The sequence below is a fragment of the Haemorhous mexicanus genome, chromosome 3, assembly GCF_027477595.1.
Source record: "Haemorhous mexicanus isolate bHaeMex1 chromosome 3, bHaeMex1.pri, whole genome shotgun sequence".
Classification (NCBI taxonomy): domain Eukaryota; kingdom Metazoa; phylum Chordata; class Aves; order Passeriformes; family Fringillidae; genus Haemorhous; species Haemorhous mexicanus.
In genome coordinates, this window is record NC_082343.1 from 91762879 (window position 1) to 91780891 (window position 18013).

Here is an 18013-nt window from a genome sequence, read left to right on the forward strand (position 1 = left end):
TGCATGAACATGGGGGTCATTTAACCTCATTCAAAGGGGTTTTAATAGCATTGACTGGTTTTGACTTTTGGAAGCATGGACTGTTTTTGGTTTTTTTTTTTCAACAAGAAAGAATATACTTGAAAAGGAATGTAAATGCATTGAATCTCTGAAAAGGGAAAGTGGCTGACCTTCTGGTGTTTGTCCTGCATAACAGCCTGATGTATGTTGATAGTAAAAATGAAAGAGGTGAGATTTCACCTTGAGACGAGTAGAACTGGTGAGCATTGAGGCTTAGAGCAATGTTAAGGAGGAATAGGAGGGAAGTCACTACCAGAATCTGAGTGTTGGAAGGAAGTAAAGGAGCAGTTTAGAGTCTGCCATGAATGCTTAATTATTTTAATATGTGCTTTCTTTTTATAAGTGAAGAACTTACTTTTAACTTCCAGGTTTTAGAACATGGTTTGATTTCTCCTGTAGATCATACAGTGCAAAATGTAGTTACATGTGAACCTGATTTTTTTATTTACTGTGGTTTTCCTGGGGACTATCAATTCCAAATAAAATTTGTAAATGCTTTAGGCAAGGAGTCTAAGAGCGTGAAGCTCAGGCCAAGTATGAGTATTTTAGAATTAGGTGTGTCTTTTGCTAAGTATATGAATAGTATACAAGTCAAGGTGGGGAAAAATAATTTAGTGCTAGAGCAAAAGGAAATTCTCCACAAAAATCAACACCAGTCTTTGGCACTGGGTAGGTAGTACAGTTCAAAGCTCCGGGTGAACACATATTGTCATAAGTTGCTCAGGACTGCATGTCTCAAAATGGAAATTCAAGCCAAACCAAAGAACTAGGTCACCAAATCCAACTGTTTTTTGAAAGTTTTTGTTTCCTCAGAGATATAAAGCACCAGATTATATGTCCACTTCCCAGCAGTGCCAAATTAAACTGCCATTAATCTAAATCTATGTTAATATGAAGAATTATAGGTACACTTTCATGTTGTGCTACAGTTGTCAGAAGGGCAGTAACAACTAACTGAAAGACAGAGCAGACAAAAAAGAGTGGTAACCTGTCAATTGTTTCATTAAAAATTAACAAAATTTTAAAATTTTTAGGTTTTGGTAGAGTTTATTTGGTTTAGAACTCAGCAATTCATATTGTTTTGCTGTAGTAAGATAATTAAATGCATTTTGGAAGTCTGTGGATTCATCACCTTCTTGGCACATCATGGTTAATGTTTTTATGTGATCCGTCTCCTGCAGATACACCTCTGATCACATAAATACATGTGTCTAACACCTTGGTAACCTTGGAATGCCCACGTGCTTCTAAAATCTTTGTTATATGTCAGGCAGCTCTCCTTGTTACCATGCTCCTAACCCTGTAAACCACTACTTCTTACCTGGTCCTGATGGATTCTCTGTTGGATTGCCTAGTTGGATTCTCTGGAGTATTTTGGGGAAGTGAAGGCATTTGTTGAAAGGTATAGTGTGCCAGCTGATAGATATATTCCTTCCCTAGAGTGTGAGGTATACTGTTATCATGCAACACCTCTTGTGTCAAGAAATTGTGCTAGGAAAAAAATGTATTTAATATGTACAAAACCAGACAATTAGTTGCATATGTTTCTAAATGGTGTACTGGCATGATATAAGAAAAGCACAGACCATGAAGAAATTTTTCTCCTCTCACCCTTCTTCAGCAGCGAATCTTCAGTTTTCTTAGGAGTCTGACAAAATTAGGCCCTTCTGAATATCATATACCATATATATATACATTAAAGGAAAGCCTCTTTTATGAGAACATTTTCATTTTTATGGTCATGTTTTCATTTTGAAGGCACCTTTTTGTTTTAGATAAGGTGTCATCTCTTCTAGTCAGACAGATGTACAGCTTCTTGTTAGAACTCTTCCTTTTTTCATAACTCAACATCTATAATTCACAAAGTGTTTCACACTGAATCTGACTTTAGAAGCAGAATATCCTGACTTGAAAATGACCCATGAGAACTACCAAATCTATCAGCATATAAACACATATGCTCAATACAAACATCTCTTGGGTTAAATGTTTGTAGATTTGAGTGATTGGCTATTGATTGGACAAGAACCAGAACTAGAGAAGCTGACTGACTTGGACTGAAAACTAGTTCATGGTGGTGGACTCGGAAGACCTTTCCCTAAGTGCTGGAGCACTGTAATGTGTTAGCATGGTGTCCAACATGTGTGACTTCAGTGTCACTCTGCAAAGGTGAAGCACAGGGAGATGAACTGATTTCCACAGTTTGATAGAGTCTGCACTGTTCAAGAAATGTAAGTCCATTTTCCAAATTTCACTCTACATTTTCTAGTCCTCTCAGGCCAATATATTTTCGTTCTTTCCCAGGGTCAAGGTGTTGTACCACATTAAACAGAGAGAACTGAGAAAAGATAAATTACAGTGGTTGAATTTATTAAAAATTGCAATAACAAATGGAGTAAGCAAAAGATGCATTATGGTTATAAGCATAAACACTGAAATTGTTTACAGAAGAGGCTGACATTGCTAGCCACAAAGCTTAGGAATATCCTTCCTCACATCAGAGTTTTCATATTCCTTCTGAAATGCAGCATTGCACTTGTTAGAGCGCAAGCCAAGAGCAAGTTTAAAATATAAGGATCCTGGCCAAGGATGAACTTTCATAAAAATGATAAGGGAATTTCTCAGTACTCTTGAATCTTTTAGACTTACTGATTTTAATTAATCCTTTGTGGTTTAATGAATCATTCTGAGCTAGAACTGTCAGGATCATGGAAAATTTACAGTGAAGCTCTTATGCCCAAGATTTAGACTGCCAGTCACTTTAGAAGAAGAAATGACACAAGAGGCATGTGAATGTCAGTTGTGTGGTGAGCTGGTTGCCCCCAAGTCTGGGACCAGGCAGATGACCAGTCTGGGTTCCACTGTGAAGCACAGCAGTGCAGGAGATGGTTTGCCAATTCAGATCCAATGAGAGAGGATAGCCTCAGTTAGCTGCTCTACAGCACAGGAGACTGGAAGAACTATTGACTTGCTGGTTTCCCATAGCAGAACTGTCAGGATTGCTGCTTTTATAACCCCTGATTTCAGTGTCTAGAACAAATGAGACATGAGGAGCAGAAATGTACACCTATACCACACTAAGCAATTTAGGGATTTATTTTCTTCCTTTCTTCTGCCTATATTATGCTTTACCATTCTTGTTTCAATAAATTCTAGGGATAGGATTCGATATCCATGGCAGATACGCTAAAAGCAGATTCAGGGTAATACTGGTAAAATCTTTAGAAAATTCAGTAGAGGTAGATTAAAAACATCTGGATTTCACTTACCACTTGAGCTCCTTTTTTGTTGTGCTAGTTAATGTTAGTTTTAATGTGCTTCATTAAAATTATTTTGGGATGCTTGGCTCAGAATCACAATATCAGCATAAAATCATCTATCATATTTAAATATGAATTGAATGAAACTTCAGTGTTATATATAGGTTTATATAGTATTCAATTTCATAGTCAGTACGAGTCAGGATGGAGAAGATTTCAGTTCCTTTGTGTTTCACCCAATTTATTGATATGATAGCATGCAGGCAATTTTACTAGTGCATATTCCCATTTTGCCTTCCCATTTCTACACTAGTACCAGGACATAAGCTGAAGCAATATTCCTTCTCCCATATTTTAAGTGTTTTCTTTTATTACTTGTGTTTGAGAGCTAATACTACTTTTCATTTTCCTACACATTTTGAAATGTCATTAAACTCTTTGGCTTATACTCCGTCATCTAACAATCAAAATACTTGTGATTTAAAATTTGAACTGAGTATGGATAGGGTTATTAAAAGCAAATATTAGGAAGTGAAGTAATGCACAGTATAGATACATCAAAGACACACACTCCCCTGCCATTGCCTACTTCAGCAGGACTTCTCAAAGGGAGATACATGTTTCTCTCATCAGTAGCTATCCAAATTAACCAGACAAGCCTTGTCCGTTTTGCTTGAACTACCAGAGTAAAAATGAATAAGCTTTAATTTTTATAAATTGATTTTTTTAAAAATTTAAATCAGCAAGAGACATTTTTCAGCAAGGTGATGTCTGAGTCACTAATGTTGATTTTTAACAAAGTCTTGAAAACTTTTGGGTTTGAAGAAAGTACACATCCCATATATAGCATGTTGCCTTGAATGCAGGCAAGTTTCAGTGTTCATTAAGTAAAACATAAAGGCAGAATAATATCCTGTGGGATTAAGCCAATTCTGATTGTCTTGCTTCCAATTTGATAGTCTCTATATTTCTATTTTGTGCTGTGTGTAATTCAGTATCAAAGAGAGGAAAATAGGTTTTAAAAATACATCTTTAAAGAACAATTTTTAAATTCTTCTTTAGAGGGAAGCCTTACCACCACAACCCATGGAAATTAGATGTGGATGTTTTTTGGTTGTTTTTTTTTTGTTTGTTTGTTTAGTTTGATTTGAGTTTTTTTTTTTTAAATATATATTTTTATTTAGTGGGCTTGATATTTAAGTTCAGTTGCAGTAGGTTTCAAGCAGGTTACAACTGAGATGGTTAGCCAAATTGTCATGGCAAATATAAAGTAAATACTGAAGTGAGATTATGGCTTGCTTAATTTCAGTGTTCATTATGATTGTTTCATATGATTCTAATCACTAGCAGAAAACAAAACTGGAGTAAAGGAGCTGTTATCTAAGGTGAGGTGCTTTTTGAGTTATTAATTTCCTAATGGTTCACCATGGTTTTAGTAAATACAAGTTAAAATTTTATTCAAGTATTCCAAATTGTGCACCTGAGTTATTTAAGTTTGAAATGTTGCATTTAAAAAGTTTTGTAGTGTATTGAAGAGAGTTCTACTGATCAGACTCCAAAATCAGGCCTATTTCAGGAATCACAAAGATGTGAAAGACTACTATATAGTGTATTCTGGTACACTGTAATATCTATTGTAGGAATATTCAAGATACATAACATTTATCTTGACTGGAGACAAATGAGGAAAGATTGTGCTATGTTTGTTTTTTTTTTTTTTCTTTCCAGTTAATCATACTTTTCAAATAAATGCTCAGATCATAAGCCAAAAATGCATTTTATTATTTATGAATCTGTAGTGAATTGACAGCATGTAAGTTCCTTTCATTAGGAACTCATTCTAGGTTAATTCTATCTTGCAGCAGCTTAATTTGGGCTAGTCAGTAAGGGATGTTAATAAATTATTTGGCATATATGTGTGAACTTTTCCTACAAGGTAAATATCAGTACTCATTTTTGTCAAGTATAAAGGGCGTTTAAAGAGCATGGTTACTATATGTCAAACATATCTGAGAAGATTGTGAATAGTGAATTTTATTAAACTTAATTTCTGGTGTTGCTCTGGCCCTGACATTTTCAGGCAATTTAAGTGTTACAGTTTGTCAGCATATTAATGTATTTTTGAAAATGGAAGGGAATTCAACTACATGTGAAGTCTACATTTTAATATTCTGCTAAACACAAAAGGTATCTGTTCTCAAAAGTAGAAGAATAAAAGCCACCTATTTTTGATTATATATATCAATAGCTTTTATTCCTATATATCTCTAAGATATTGATTTTTTTGTAGAGATAGCATAGCAGAACAAATGCAAGTAATTTTTTGATCAAAATGTTTATAATGTAGTTATAGTTAAAAAACAAAGTAATAATTTTAAGATTGATTTACAGGAGTGCATTACCTTCAAAATATGCACATATATCAATTTAAGAGAACTTAGATGGCAGCCAGCCAATAGTTAGGGGAAGGAAACCAGGTTGTTAAAACATTCACACAATAGAGTGTTAGGGGAAATATGCAGCTAAATGTTGATTTCCAATGTTGATTCCAAACTAATTTGCTCTTCAGTGTGTAAAATGGACCATAGGTTGACATAGTGAATTTTCCCTATACCAATGTCTTGGATGAACTTAGCTTGGCACAGTAGCCATCATAAAATTGTATTCTATTTGCCCTTTGCATTTATTGATTTCTTTTGTTTTCTATTTTGTTTGTTCATTTTTACAATCCTGAGAAAGAGAACTTTTGTTGAAACACGTGCATCATGGTATGACTGAGACAATCATATGAGGCTCAGGGAGAAAAATAGAAGCACAGCTTTAACAAGCTGATTTATGCAGCCAATATTAAAACACTGTTCAATTGTTCATTGGGGGGGGGGGGCAATGTTGCAGGTTCCATGTAGTTTCCAGCTCAGAATCCTGTAACCATTTCTGTCTATGTTCATAATAAATTTATAACAGATCCTTCATCCTGTTAAATTGAAAATTATGTTATTTACTGTTTATAAAAGACTGGGGAATAAAATAACAAGCATCTCTAATAAAAATTAAAACGTGAAGCTTAGTAGGGCAAGGCATCTTCAAAGATAACCTGGTACATTTCATTATAATGATGGCAGCAAAAGCAGGCTGCTGAGGGTGTGTCCATCTTGGCAGTCCATCACACTTATTTCCATGCCACAGTGGCTGGAAAAGGAGGCAGAGAAGGAGTATTCCATTGTGTTTATTCCACAGAGAAACCATCTTGCCTTTGCCACATTTGAACTGTGTTGACTTTAAATGCCACCTTATAGACGGTTACATAACTTTCCACATTTTTGCGGTGTAGTAATATATCTTTTTTAAAGTCTTAACTTCCTGTAAGCCTTTGCTGCTAAGGAAATAAACAATAAACTATTAGTGAATTCTTTGAGCCCTCCCATGGATTGGAAGGCCAATTCATTCTGTTTATAGTGTATGGCATGGCACACATGTTATGTTCCAGAGTGGCTGAGCAGTGCAGAGAAAAGCAATTCTCCTTGCTTCAACTGTATTGTACTTGTGCAGCCTGTCTGTCAGCAGGGAGAGAGATGGCTCTTCTTCCCTTTAGTATGATTGATTTTTAACCCCATTTACACTTGTACCATCCACAACATGCTATGGCAGAGTTCCACAATTAAATTTTCAATTGTATGAAAAGCAAACCTCTTACCTTGCTTTCATCTTTGCACTAATTTTTGTTGTTTCATGTCCTTTTGATTCTGTATTTTGAGAAACTGACAACTCTTTATTCCTCTGCACATTGCTCTGTTCTGTCCCTCATTGACAGTGAGTTCTCCTGACTGGAGATCCCTGGTCTGTACAGTTACTCTGTTCAGAAACTCTCATATGTATAATCATCCTTACATGCCTTATTATTTTGCATATTGTGACACTTTTGCACATTGTGAAATCCTGTTCTCACTACTCAGGTTTTGCTATCCTGAGTAGTGCAGAAAACATTGGGCCACTCAAATACATTGAAGACCACAGACCCTAATACAGACTTGCAGAGGGAATTTCTAGGGACTCTCCATATTGAGAAACCTCACCATTTGCTCTCAATTTTTCTGCTTCTGTTTTAACCATTCTTCTAATTTATTGAAGGCCTTCTCTGTTATCCAAGGGCAACTGAGTTACTTTAGAATCTTTTAACACAGAAACTTGTTAAAGTCCTTTGGAAATCAAAGACTGTGTGCCAAGGCATCATTTTTCTCATAGTCAGTGTTCCTCCTGTGAGTTACAATTTCTCTTTTCAGAAACCCTCTCAACTATTCCCCTGTACATTACATTCATTTACAAATATGTTGATTCTGTTCTTCAGTGTAATTCATAATCACTATCTTGAATGGAATTGGGTCTTACTGATGTGTAGTTTGAGTTATGTCCTTGCATGCCCTAGTCTTGTCCCCATTTTCAAAATCATACAAAGCAAAAACCCAAGCCCCCCTCCTCTTCCCCCAAAAATCCATGTCTACCTTTCCCATGGTTTGGATGCCATTTTAAGTGACAACTACAGTAATTTCCCATAAGAATCCCAGGCAAACACTGCTTGATCATTCTCCTTTTTTTGCCACTGTTCACGGTTTGGGTTTTTTTAAAAAACATTTTCTAGTAGTAATTCAATTTGAGACAGATCTCTGATGTACCCCAACTAAAAAGGGGTTCAGTCATGGGAACCTCCCAGAACTACTCTTCATTAAATTTTGATTTGGTGAGTCATTTACATTTCCTGCTAGAGCCATGTCTCTTTGAACATTCCCTTTACACTTAGCTGGTCTATTATCCCTGAAGCCTTTCTGGCAGGCTTAATGCTCCTGTTGGGCTTTAAAAAGCATTTAATGCTTTCCATTATGCTTTCAGCAAATTGTTCTTCAAGATTTTTTTTATTTCTGCAACTATCTAAACCTGACTTCATTGTTAAAAATGGGTCCTTGGCAGTGCATAACAACTTACTGTTCTCTGTGTTTTCAGTGCCCCTGCAGTGATTCCCATTTTTAGTAGGTCCTTAGGCGTCTTTGAAACATGATTAAGGACACTAGAAATCTTTTAAGCAGGGAAGTAATACACTTAAAAATTTCAAATCTTCCCTGTTTACCATTCCCCATGATCTGTATTCCTCCATAGAAAAATAAATACCTTGATCACAATATCAACAAGCAAAAGAACTGTATGCATTTTTTCCCTTTGTAGGTTTCTCGACCAGTCTACAATTTCACTGGCTGTATAAAAGTCGTAGAAATCAATAACGTCGGACCTTTCAACTTCTCTAATGCTGTGGGAAGAAGTAATGTTGACAATTGCAGGTAAACTGCCCTCTATGCCTTTCCAAATCCTAAGGAATTGTTTGTGCTGATTTTGCTTTCTTCCGTACACAGGGTGACCATTTTAGATAATTTCAACAATGGTTACAGAAAAAAAAAAAAAAGACAAAAATCCATAGAGAGACTGATATCTTGCTCTTTTTTTTGTGCTTTTAAAGCTTTTTCTTAATGGAAGATTTTCTTTTTTTCAAAGTAGTTCAATTAAACCTGACAGCTTATTTGGAGTGAGTTGTCGCACTCTTAATGCTGAAACAGTGTACTAAGAAAGATGATCTGCAGGAAAATACAGGACTGGGAAGTGGGGAGATGTGCTGGTTGTGTCTTACTCGTGACTTTGGGACTTCCATTAATCTTGTTACAAATATGGATGAACTGGTGCCACATTTACAAGAGATTGTGAAAAATGCTGGAAAGCATTGTTTCTGAATGCATTTAAAAACCTCAATTGATTTCAGTTTTGTACGTTCACATTGCTGTTCATCATGCATTGATTGAAATAAAAGCCATACAGGGGCAGTGGTGTACATTAAGATTCTATTCTGGAATATGAGAGTTTTAAAATGGCAAAGTGGACAGCAAAGGAAAACAGAGGTGAATTGCATTTGTAGATAATTAAGTCTTTCGGGAGAGAATATCACTTCAGTCATAGTATCTACATGTCCTAGATTCCTGGAGGACATTGTATATGGCTTTTAACATATGACTTTTTTTCCCTAGAATTTATAGAATAGATCAATTAATGTTCATGTGCTTGTTTAAACACTATCCTCAAAAGCTGGTGGTAACCCGCTAGATCATTAGTTAAAGATCCATGAGATCTGAACCCTGCACTCACCTCCACCACTAACCCCTCAATGAGCACACATCCAACTCAAAATTACAAAAGTACAACAGTAAACCCACTGTCTAATGAATTATCTGCCCCAAGTCCCAGGCATCTAAGCTTTTGCCAGTAAAACTTTGAACACAAAATTCAATTTGTTATCCCTGCAGAGACCTGCCACCATTTTATTTAGGACAGCAGCTCAGTGTTATCTCCTTGTCTAAGCTTGATAAAGAAATAAATCTTCACACCCTTCAGGTTACCCAAAGTATTTTGTTTGGAATATGTTCTCTAAGTGCATTGAGTAAATGGTTGTGGGTCTAAATCCTGCGCAAAAAAAGAAAACCCTGGCCTCTATTGTGATAAGCCCTGAATAACAAAGAAACAATGTCTCCTCTCTTGTCTTTCTGTACAGTGTTTCATCAGAAATTTTCCTAGTCAGAACTATGGTATCCTTCCAAATGAGGGCATGTACTCTTGTGTGTGAAAATATAACTCTGTGCAAAACAGAAATTCAAAAGGTTGAAAGCAAGTGAGCAAGCTATTTCATGTCTTTCATTCAGGTATTAACTTTTAAGAATCATAGTGAAAAACAAAAATCATAAACCATCTCTGCTGGCTCCTCTGGATACTAGATTAGGGAATTATTCTCTATTTTGCATATGCATTAGAGCTTTGATGTCTTAAATCATAAGTAAGAGGCGGTTCTGTTTTTTAAACTACTAGGTAAAAAGAGAATAACTTAAAAATCAGGACTGTTTCTGTCTTTTCTACTTTCTTTCATTCTCCTTAATAATACTTTCATTGATACAAGTGCTTACACCCTTGAGCTTTTTGACACTATTCTTTTTTACAATTTTTCCTATTGAACACTAATATAACCATTTTATTAAGTGTCAAAAACCTTCAACAAGTAAAAAAAGAAAGCAATGAGGACAGCTTTGTCCAGTCTGTTTATATAATATAGAGAGGGATATAGACCTGAAAGAGGTGGCTTGTAAAAAATACCTGTATTCCTTTTAAATATTTATTATTATATAAGGCTGTGTTATCTTCATAGTTAATTAGCTAAAAATGTGGCTTCTATTGTATAATGCAGACATTAAAGATTGCTTTATTTGAATCAGAACTCAGAGATTTCAGGACTAGCACTGTTTCTTGCAAATACTTATTGTGCATATGTTACTGATTAGGTGAGTAAAATGACATGACTTTGTATAGATGAACTGTGGATATAATCTTGTGCATAAAAAATTGTTGAAAGAATACTGTTCTTTCTCAATGCTCTATGCTAAGCAACATGTTCCTTTTACCTCCCTGCTTCTTCAGAATGCTGCAGATGAGTCTAACAGTGTCCAGCCCCATGTAGTCCACACAGACCTGGCACCATCCTAGCCCAAATCACAATTATTCCTGTCTGGGAAAAGCTGAATTTCAACAACAGAAATTGTTGTACTTAGTCTGTTGAAATTCAGAATAATTTCAACAGATAATTGAAATTATTCTGAATTTCCCTTGGTGGGGAGGGAAGGCCATAGAAATGGACTGCTTGGAAGCCTGGCAGATATTCTCCTTACTCATTCCTGCCCTGTGATGCACGAATTTCATAGCTGCTCACACCTGGCAGCTAACATCATGGTTTGCTTTTCACTTTAGGCAAAACCCACTTGACATCATCAGCCTTTAAATGTAGTCTGCTTCCCTAAAAGCACCTATGAAGCTCAGAAGTCATTCCCCTTTTGTAAGACTATTTCTGGGGAAGATGGGTTTGTTTTGAGAAGCAAGGAGAAAGTGATTGAAGAAAGTTGTTTAAATAGGGCAATAATGGATTATATACTTTGCAAATACGAGTAGCAGTGACTACTAAAAAGCGTGGTGTAATTTATATTTTATTTTCAGAATTTGCACAGTTCTACTGATGCAGTATTGCTACAGTTGGAGCTGCCTAACAGTAGCAGAGAACTCTGCAGTGTGGCAGACAAAGCAATCCAATTTCTTCTGCAAGAACATCCATGTACTTGTCACTCAGAGGCACTCTTTCTGTTCTTACTGTGATAGTTTTTCTTTAATTGACCTTCTACTTATTATCACCTATTTGTAGATTTATAATACTTTTGAATGCCCTGCTTTTACATATTTAGCATGCTCTAGTAGCATTCAATTATCCTGCTGGGTTTTGTCCTTGTTGGTGCCCCAGCTGCATGGATTACTTCATTATTGGGGTCATGCTGACACTTCTTAAAATGTATGGGTTTGTGAGTAAATTTAAAGCTTATGATTTTTTCATAGGGTTGAAATTTACTCAAATGTGTTCTGCCATCTTTCTCACTGGATCTATTTGTATTTTAAAATACCAAAAGAATTATCTAATATGTGCAAGGAATATAGAGAGCTTTCAAAAACATATTTTAGAGACAGTTCATTTACCTTCTCAAAACTATTGAAATCACTACATCAGGACAAGAAGGTACCTTTCACAGGATATTATATACTGCATGTTCCTTATCTCAGAGATTTACATTACTGTTTAAAAAAAGTTCAGAATTAAGAAATGCAAAAAATTGCACCATAACATTAATTTCTTTGGCATATATATCTGACTATCTACAGTCTAAAATGCTGTATTTATGGGAAGGATGCTATTTTTTCTTTTAAAATTCATATCTTTTAATGTGAATGTCATACACCACAGGAGAGAGAGAATTTTTTAACTTGGTAGAACTAAATTGGAAATGGGGGCATCATGGAAATTACCTTTCATGTCATTTTGGAAACAGGTGTGAAATTCTGCTTAAATTCAAGAAGATTATTGATACAGGCAGCACCAGGCAATTGGATATGATTAAAGACCAAATACTTGCAGTAATCCTTATCATTCTATAAAATGCAAGATTTCTGTGCATGCTCAGAAACACTGAGATTTCAGATGTGTGGCTTTAACTCAGTTAATCTGGCCCATTTCCTTCTACTGTTCACGTGCATCATTGTTTAAGTGTTTATAAGTACACTATTACATGATGCCACAGGGACAGAGAGCAGGTAGGAGGGATGTACTGCGCTGAGGGCTCATCAGAACTTCCTGCCATTCAATGAACCAAGGTGAAACAGGAAATGGCAGAAAAACGGTATAGGCAGGAGGAGTTTGACTCTCTGAGAGCAGACTGGCAGCCATAAAGTACTCTGAGCTATGCAGCTTTGGCTTTCAAGAGAGGTCGTACTGGAATCGTATCAATTAGTAAAGGTAATCCTCCAATAGGTAGTTTTCTAGAATTATGCTAGACTATATGGTTATGTAAGTCTTGTCAAAGTTTATGTTATGATTCTCTTTAAATTATATCTGTCTCAGTGTTATGAATATATAGGTGATTTTGAAAGAGATTATATAATGACCAATAGTAGTAGTAGTAGAAGGACAATTTAAAATAAAGGATCTCTGATAACATTTTTAAGAAATGAAATCTCTATTTTTTTTCTACTTCTGAAGGAAGGTACTTGTGATGTGTTAATGGAATATAAAGCTTCTTCAAGTGTTTCAGAAAATGCTACTGGAATAGATTTGCAGGATAAATGACTATCACTTCCAGACAGAGTTCAGATGACAGATATAAATGAAGCTTTGAGTCCCAGTATTAAAAGCTGGTGTTTACTGCAGTTCATTTCTGTTTTAGTGTCTGGGAACTATGACTGCTATATATTGCTGTAAGTGTTTCCTGTAACAGTTTACTGCATGTACTAAATTCAAAGGTTCCAAACACACACACAGACAATGTATACATATACATATATGCCTCTACCTAGGCAAGCCCTGTTTTTTCATTTAAAAAAAAAAATCATATCTATGAAACAGAAAAATACTGTTAACTGTTTTCCTAAGAGAAGTCTTACTGATGAATGCAAATGTACAGTAATGAATTGGACTCTCAGAGAGGAACTAATAAGCTAAGTTCTTCATTACTGCCCACTGGACAGAACTGTGGTAGATTTTTAAAAAAATATTTTGCTTTCTTATTAATTTAGCCTAATATGTGTTTCCAGGCTGAAGCTGAGCTTTATTTCAGCAAAAAACTCTGATTGTTGTTTGCATTTGGAAAGAGGCTCTTGAAAGTGCATTACCCAAGGTCCATTCCATCAAGAGGACTGATGGGTTTCCTACTGTATGGCAATTTTCTCAGGAGCGATGCAATACTCTTTGGAGAGCTCTACATGTTTTCAGTAAGCCCTCAGTTCCACTTCCCCCTCACTCATGCACTTTCCAACGTGCTCCAAATCCCTTTCCTCATGTGTGACTACTCCCTTTTCCATTCTGTAGTTTTCTGTGATATTTTACAGAAATCCCCAGAGACCACAACACCTTTCTGAAGTCAGTCTCCTGTGCAATTTCTCAGCATTTGTCCCACTGCGGAACTTCCTGGTTTTTAATATATCAAAAAACATCACAACTCAGAGCATCTGACACCTGGCATCTGAAGGTGTTTGGCTTCTGTCTTTGGAATGAACTGCATACTTTAAAAAGGGGAAAGTTCATCTGCTGAAAGTTATTTTTCAGTAAGTTTTGAAAGCCCTACTCTAACCATTCTACTTTCCAAGGAAAGTGGTTCTTCTGGTGCATGCTGTATGTTAATGCTCATTGCAAGAGTCCATAGAAGACATAGGTCAGCTTGAAGAGTTTCTTCATATGAATTCCCCTGAGCTGAAAAATTTAATGTCAATCAAACATACAAGCTGCCTCAAAATCAAAAGAGAAATCATACAGTTTCAAGCTTAAGCTCTTCTGTCCAATTATATCTTAGTTTATTAATGAATGCAAGATCCTATAAAAAGCATTGAGCCCCTGTTATATGTGAAAGACTACCAGTTAAGTTCTTACATCCCAAAATCTCACTTCTTACATTACCTGCATTTTTATCTTCTCCTCAAGAGTTTAAAGTTATGTGCCTAATTCTGAAACACCAGAAAAAAAAAAAAAAAGACAAAGAAGAATATACAATGCCCATCAACATTATAGAAGAAAATTATTAGATGAAGAATGGTGACACTACTTAGTTTTATTATTCAAGAAGTTTTATGAGTTTTCTCTGGTTTACATAGAGATTGGACTAAATGTTTCTGAGATACAGAACTGAAGTTAAAGCTTCACAAATGTCATTCATTTGTATTCACCACATGCATGATGCTTACATTATTAACATTTCTGCACAATTCTAACATGGAGAGTGATAACAAGAATTTGATGTTCTTTATGAATTTTTTTTGTTAATGTTTTCCCTCTCTCATCTATTGCTTTTGCTCACTGATAACTTTTCTGTGTGTTTGTCTCTTACTCCTTTTCCAGGGCCTGGGTTTCTTTCATATGCTTTCATCCCTTTACTTCATTTGCTCTTCTTGATTTCCTTCATCTTTTGCATTTGTTTGCATTTCCAATATTTTCTTTTCCTTTGTGAGTTTTTCTGCTCTGTACAATTTTACAATTTCCTTTCTGCTCTCTGTGCATACATGAATTCTATTCTTCTGTTACCTTTTCTTCTTCTGGCATTCCTGTTTAGATAATGACTTTTCAGTGACAGACTTCGGTATTAAAAAAAAAAAGAAGTAGAAAGAAAGAAGTGACATGTGTAATCTTTCCTACTGTTATAAATACTCAAAATCACTCTAAAATGTTATAGAAGCCCTTTATCTCCATCTTTTGAAGTATTCTGTGAAAATTGTTTCTGATGGATATTAGATAAATCCATGTGTCAAATAGATGCAGGTGAGATAATGTGTGTTTGTAAACATTACACTTCTCTGCTTGTTCCTGGAAAAGATAGTCAGACTTTAGCATACCACAAAACTATTATTAATCTTCTTTAGAAAAACTTGCTATTTCTAGATTATTAGTAGTACTTGGTGATGTTTATCTTGACCTTAATTATCCCTCTGTAAGTTTAGGCATATGCATTATACCAAGAGAAAATTGCTCCTTAATTCTGTCAACAGAATTCAGCGGCAGTTACCGTCTATTAGTGTGTGTCTGTAATGAACAATTATAATGAGATTGTGATTTCTGCTGAAATTGCCAGGTACTGGTATGGAAACAAATAAGACATGTATTAAAGGATACCAGGCATTTTTTCTTTTCACTTTTATCAAGGAGGCGTTTGCATGTATATGTGTCGAGGAATGCATACAATGCCTGAGACAGTGCGTTACTAAAAATAAATAAAATCTCAGTTAAATATTTTGGAAAACACTCTGACACAGCTGTGAAAAAGGAAATATTTTTGGGATTAAGACTCACAGTTGTTTTTTTAATGAAATTGTCTTTCCTCCACTGCTCATGTATACTTCATTATTTTATAAGGTATTGATTTAAGGCACTAAAAAAGCAGGCTCCATTGATGGAGTGCTTTTGCACTCCAGTCCCACCTTTGGATCTATTTTTGTTCATTTATATAATAATTAATGTCTCCAGTTGCTGGTGATTCTTACTCTAGACTACTAAATTTACTAATGGAATTTATAAAGCTTCTTTCACCTCAAATGCTAAACCATTGCATATAAACTGATCCCTTCATGCATCACAAAATCACACTTTCACAGAAACACAGGATGGGTGAGGCTGGGAGGGACCACAGTGGGTCACTTTTAGCAGAACACTCCTATTATAGAACCAAATTTGTTCACAGTACTGCATCCAGCTCTGTGGTGCCCAACACAAGAACAACATGGACCCATTTGAATGAATCCAGAGGAGGCCACTAAGTTGATCAGAGGGCTGGAGCACCTGTCCTATGAAGACAGATTGAGAGAGTTGGGACTGTTCAGCGTGGAGAAGGAAGGGCTCTGGGAAGACCTTATTGGAGCCTCCAGTACCTGAAGGGTACTTTCAAGAAGGCTGGGGAGGGACTGTAATTAGAGCATATGGTGAGATAAGAGGGACTGGCTTTAAACTGAAGATTTAGATTAGGTGTTAGGAAAAAATTCTCTTCTGTGAGGGTGGTGAGGCACTAGAACAGGTTGCCCAGAGAACCTGTGGATGCCCCAACTCTGGAACTTTTCAAGGCCAGGTTTAATCAGACTTTGTGCTGCCTGGTCTAGTGGGATTACCTGGCCAATGACAGTGGAGAGCTGGAACTAGCTGGTGTTTAAGATTCCCTCCAACCCAAATCCTTCTATGACTCCAATTCTAACTATTTTAGGAAGGAAAAATATGAGTTAAAGACTTCTGTTACAGTGAGAGTCTTTGTCTGCTATGGCCTATTTGCATTGAGTGGTAGATTCAAAGCCCCACAATGTGTGCTTGGTGTATAAAGTTGCTGTATCCATACAAAGCACATTCCCAAATCATGGAAGTGAGAGAGATTGCCTGTCAGATGTCTGCTCACTGGGTCATCACCAGTTCTTACATAGGAGGCAAGAGAGTTAAGGATATGTCAGAGCTCAGTGGACCAGCATGGGGAAATTCTGGGAGGCATTCCAGTCCAAAGGACAGCACAGTGAATGAATCCTCCATAGCTGGAGCTCCCTCGCTGTCAGGACTGATCAGAATTAGAAAGCTGCTGAGATAGTTTAAAAGCCTTATGACAATCTTTCAGCATTTCTTCTTCTTTGTGGATTATGTGGTTATTTAATGGTTGGAGAGGTGTAGGATTTCAGCTGTCTATTTTTAGCGACGGTAAAGGTGAATGTTTTTACATCAAGGATCATAGTTCCAGAAGAACTACAAATTGCTACAACATTTGGGTTGATCTAGGTTATTAACAATGTTCATTTCCTTTTGCCAAATTTTTTTTAATTTCTATACTTCCCTGGAAATTCTGTCATCCAAAAAAGCACTGTGCTTAATCATTATTAGCTTTTGAAATATAAAAGCATAGAAAAGCACAAGAAAATATATTTTAAAGATTTATGATCTTTAAATATATTTTAATATATTTTTCATTAATTAATGTAACTTTTTCATTTAAGATTTCAGCACAGCTTCCCCCAAAAACAAAATAATATCATTAATGTGAAAATAGAAGGTATTTCCAAAAATTAAAACAAAAAGGTTTAGAAGGTACCAACTTTCCCATAAAACTTGTGCAGATTCACAAAAACTTAGTGTAAAGCCATTTTTCAAAGTTCTTAAAATTTTGCTACATATGTTTTTCACAGTATTAATAATATCATGTGTCATAGCCATTGAAACACTCTTTGAAAACTTTACCTAATTCTTAAGAACAGTTATCTTAGTGACACAAGACATCAAGTGGTAGGGTTCAGTAGCTTCCTGAAAAAATTACTTGGGCTTCTAGCCTGACAGGTATGTGAATAATAAAATCCTTTTCTTCTACTTTCTTAGAATAGAAAAAAATATCTCAGTTTTGTTCTGTCCATTTACAACTTGGTTTTAAAAATGGGTGCATGTATAGTTTGACAAAATTTGCTTTAGGAATATTTCCCTATATATCTAGTCTTTCATCTACTATAAGTAGTGGTTAAGACAGGCTAAGTATATAAGATGATGAATTGTCTAAAAACAATCAAAAGGAAAAAAAAAATTA

At 35.7% G+C, this 18013-nt stretch overlaps 1 protein-coding gene across 1 annotated transcript in view; it reads left to right on the plus strand.

The window, feature by feature from the left end:
* EYS (eyes shut homolog) overlaps nt 1–18013 on the plus strand; it is a 702981-nt gene that overhangs the window by 478095 nt on the left and 206873 nt on the right. Inside the window, exon 35 of the mRNA XM_059842660.1 lies at nt 8535–8647. Coding sequence (XP_059698643.1) covers nt 8535–8647 — 113 coding nt within the window. The remainder of the gene's footprint in view (nt 1–8534; nt 8648–18013) is intronic.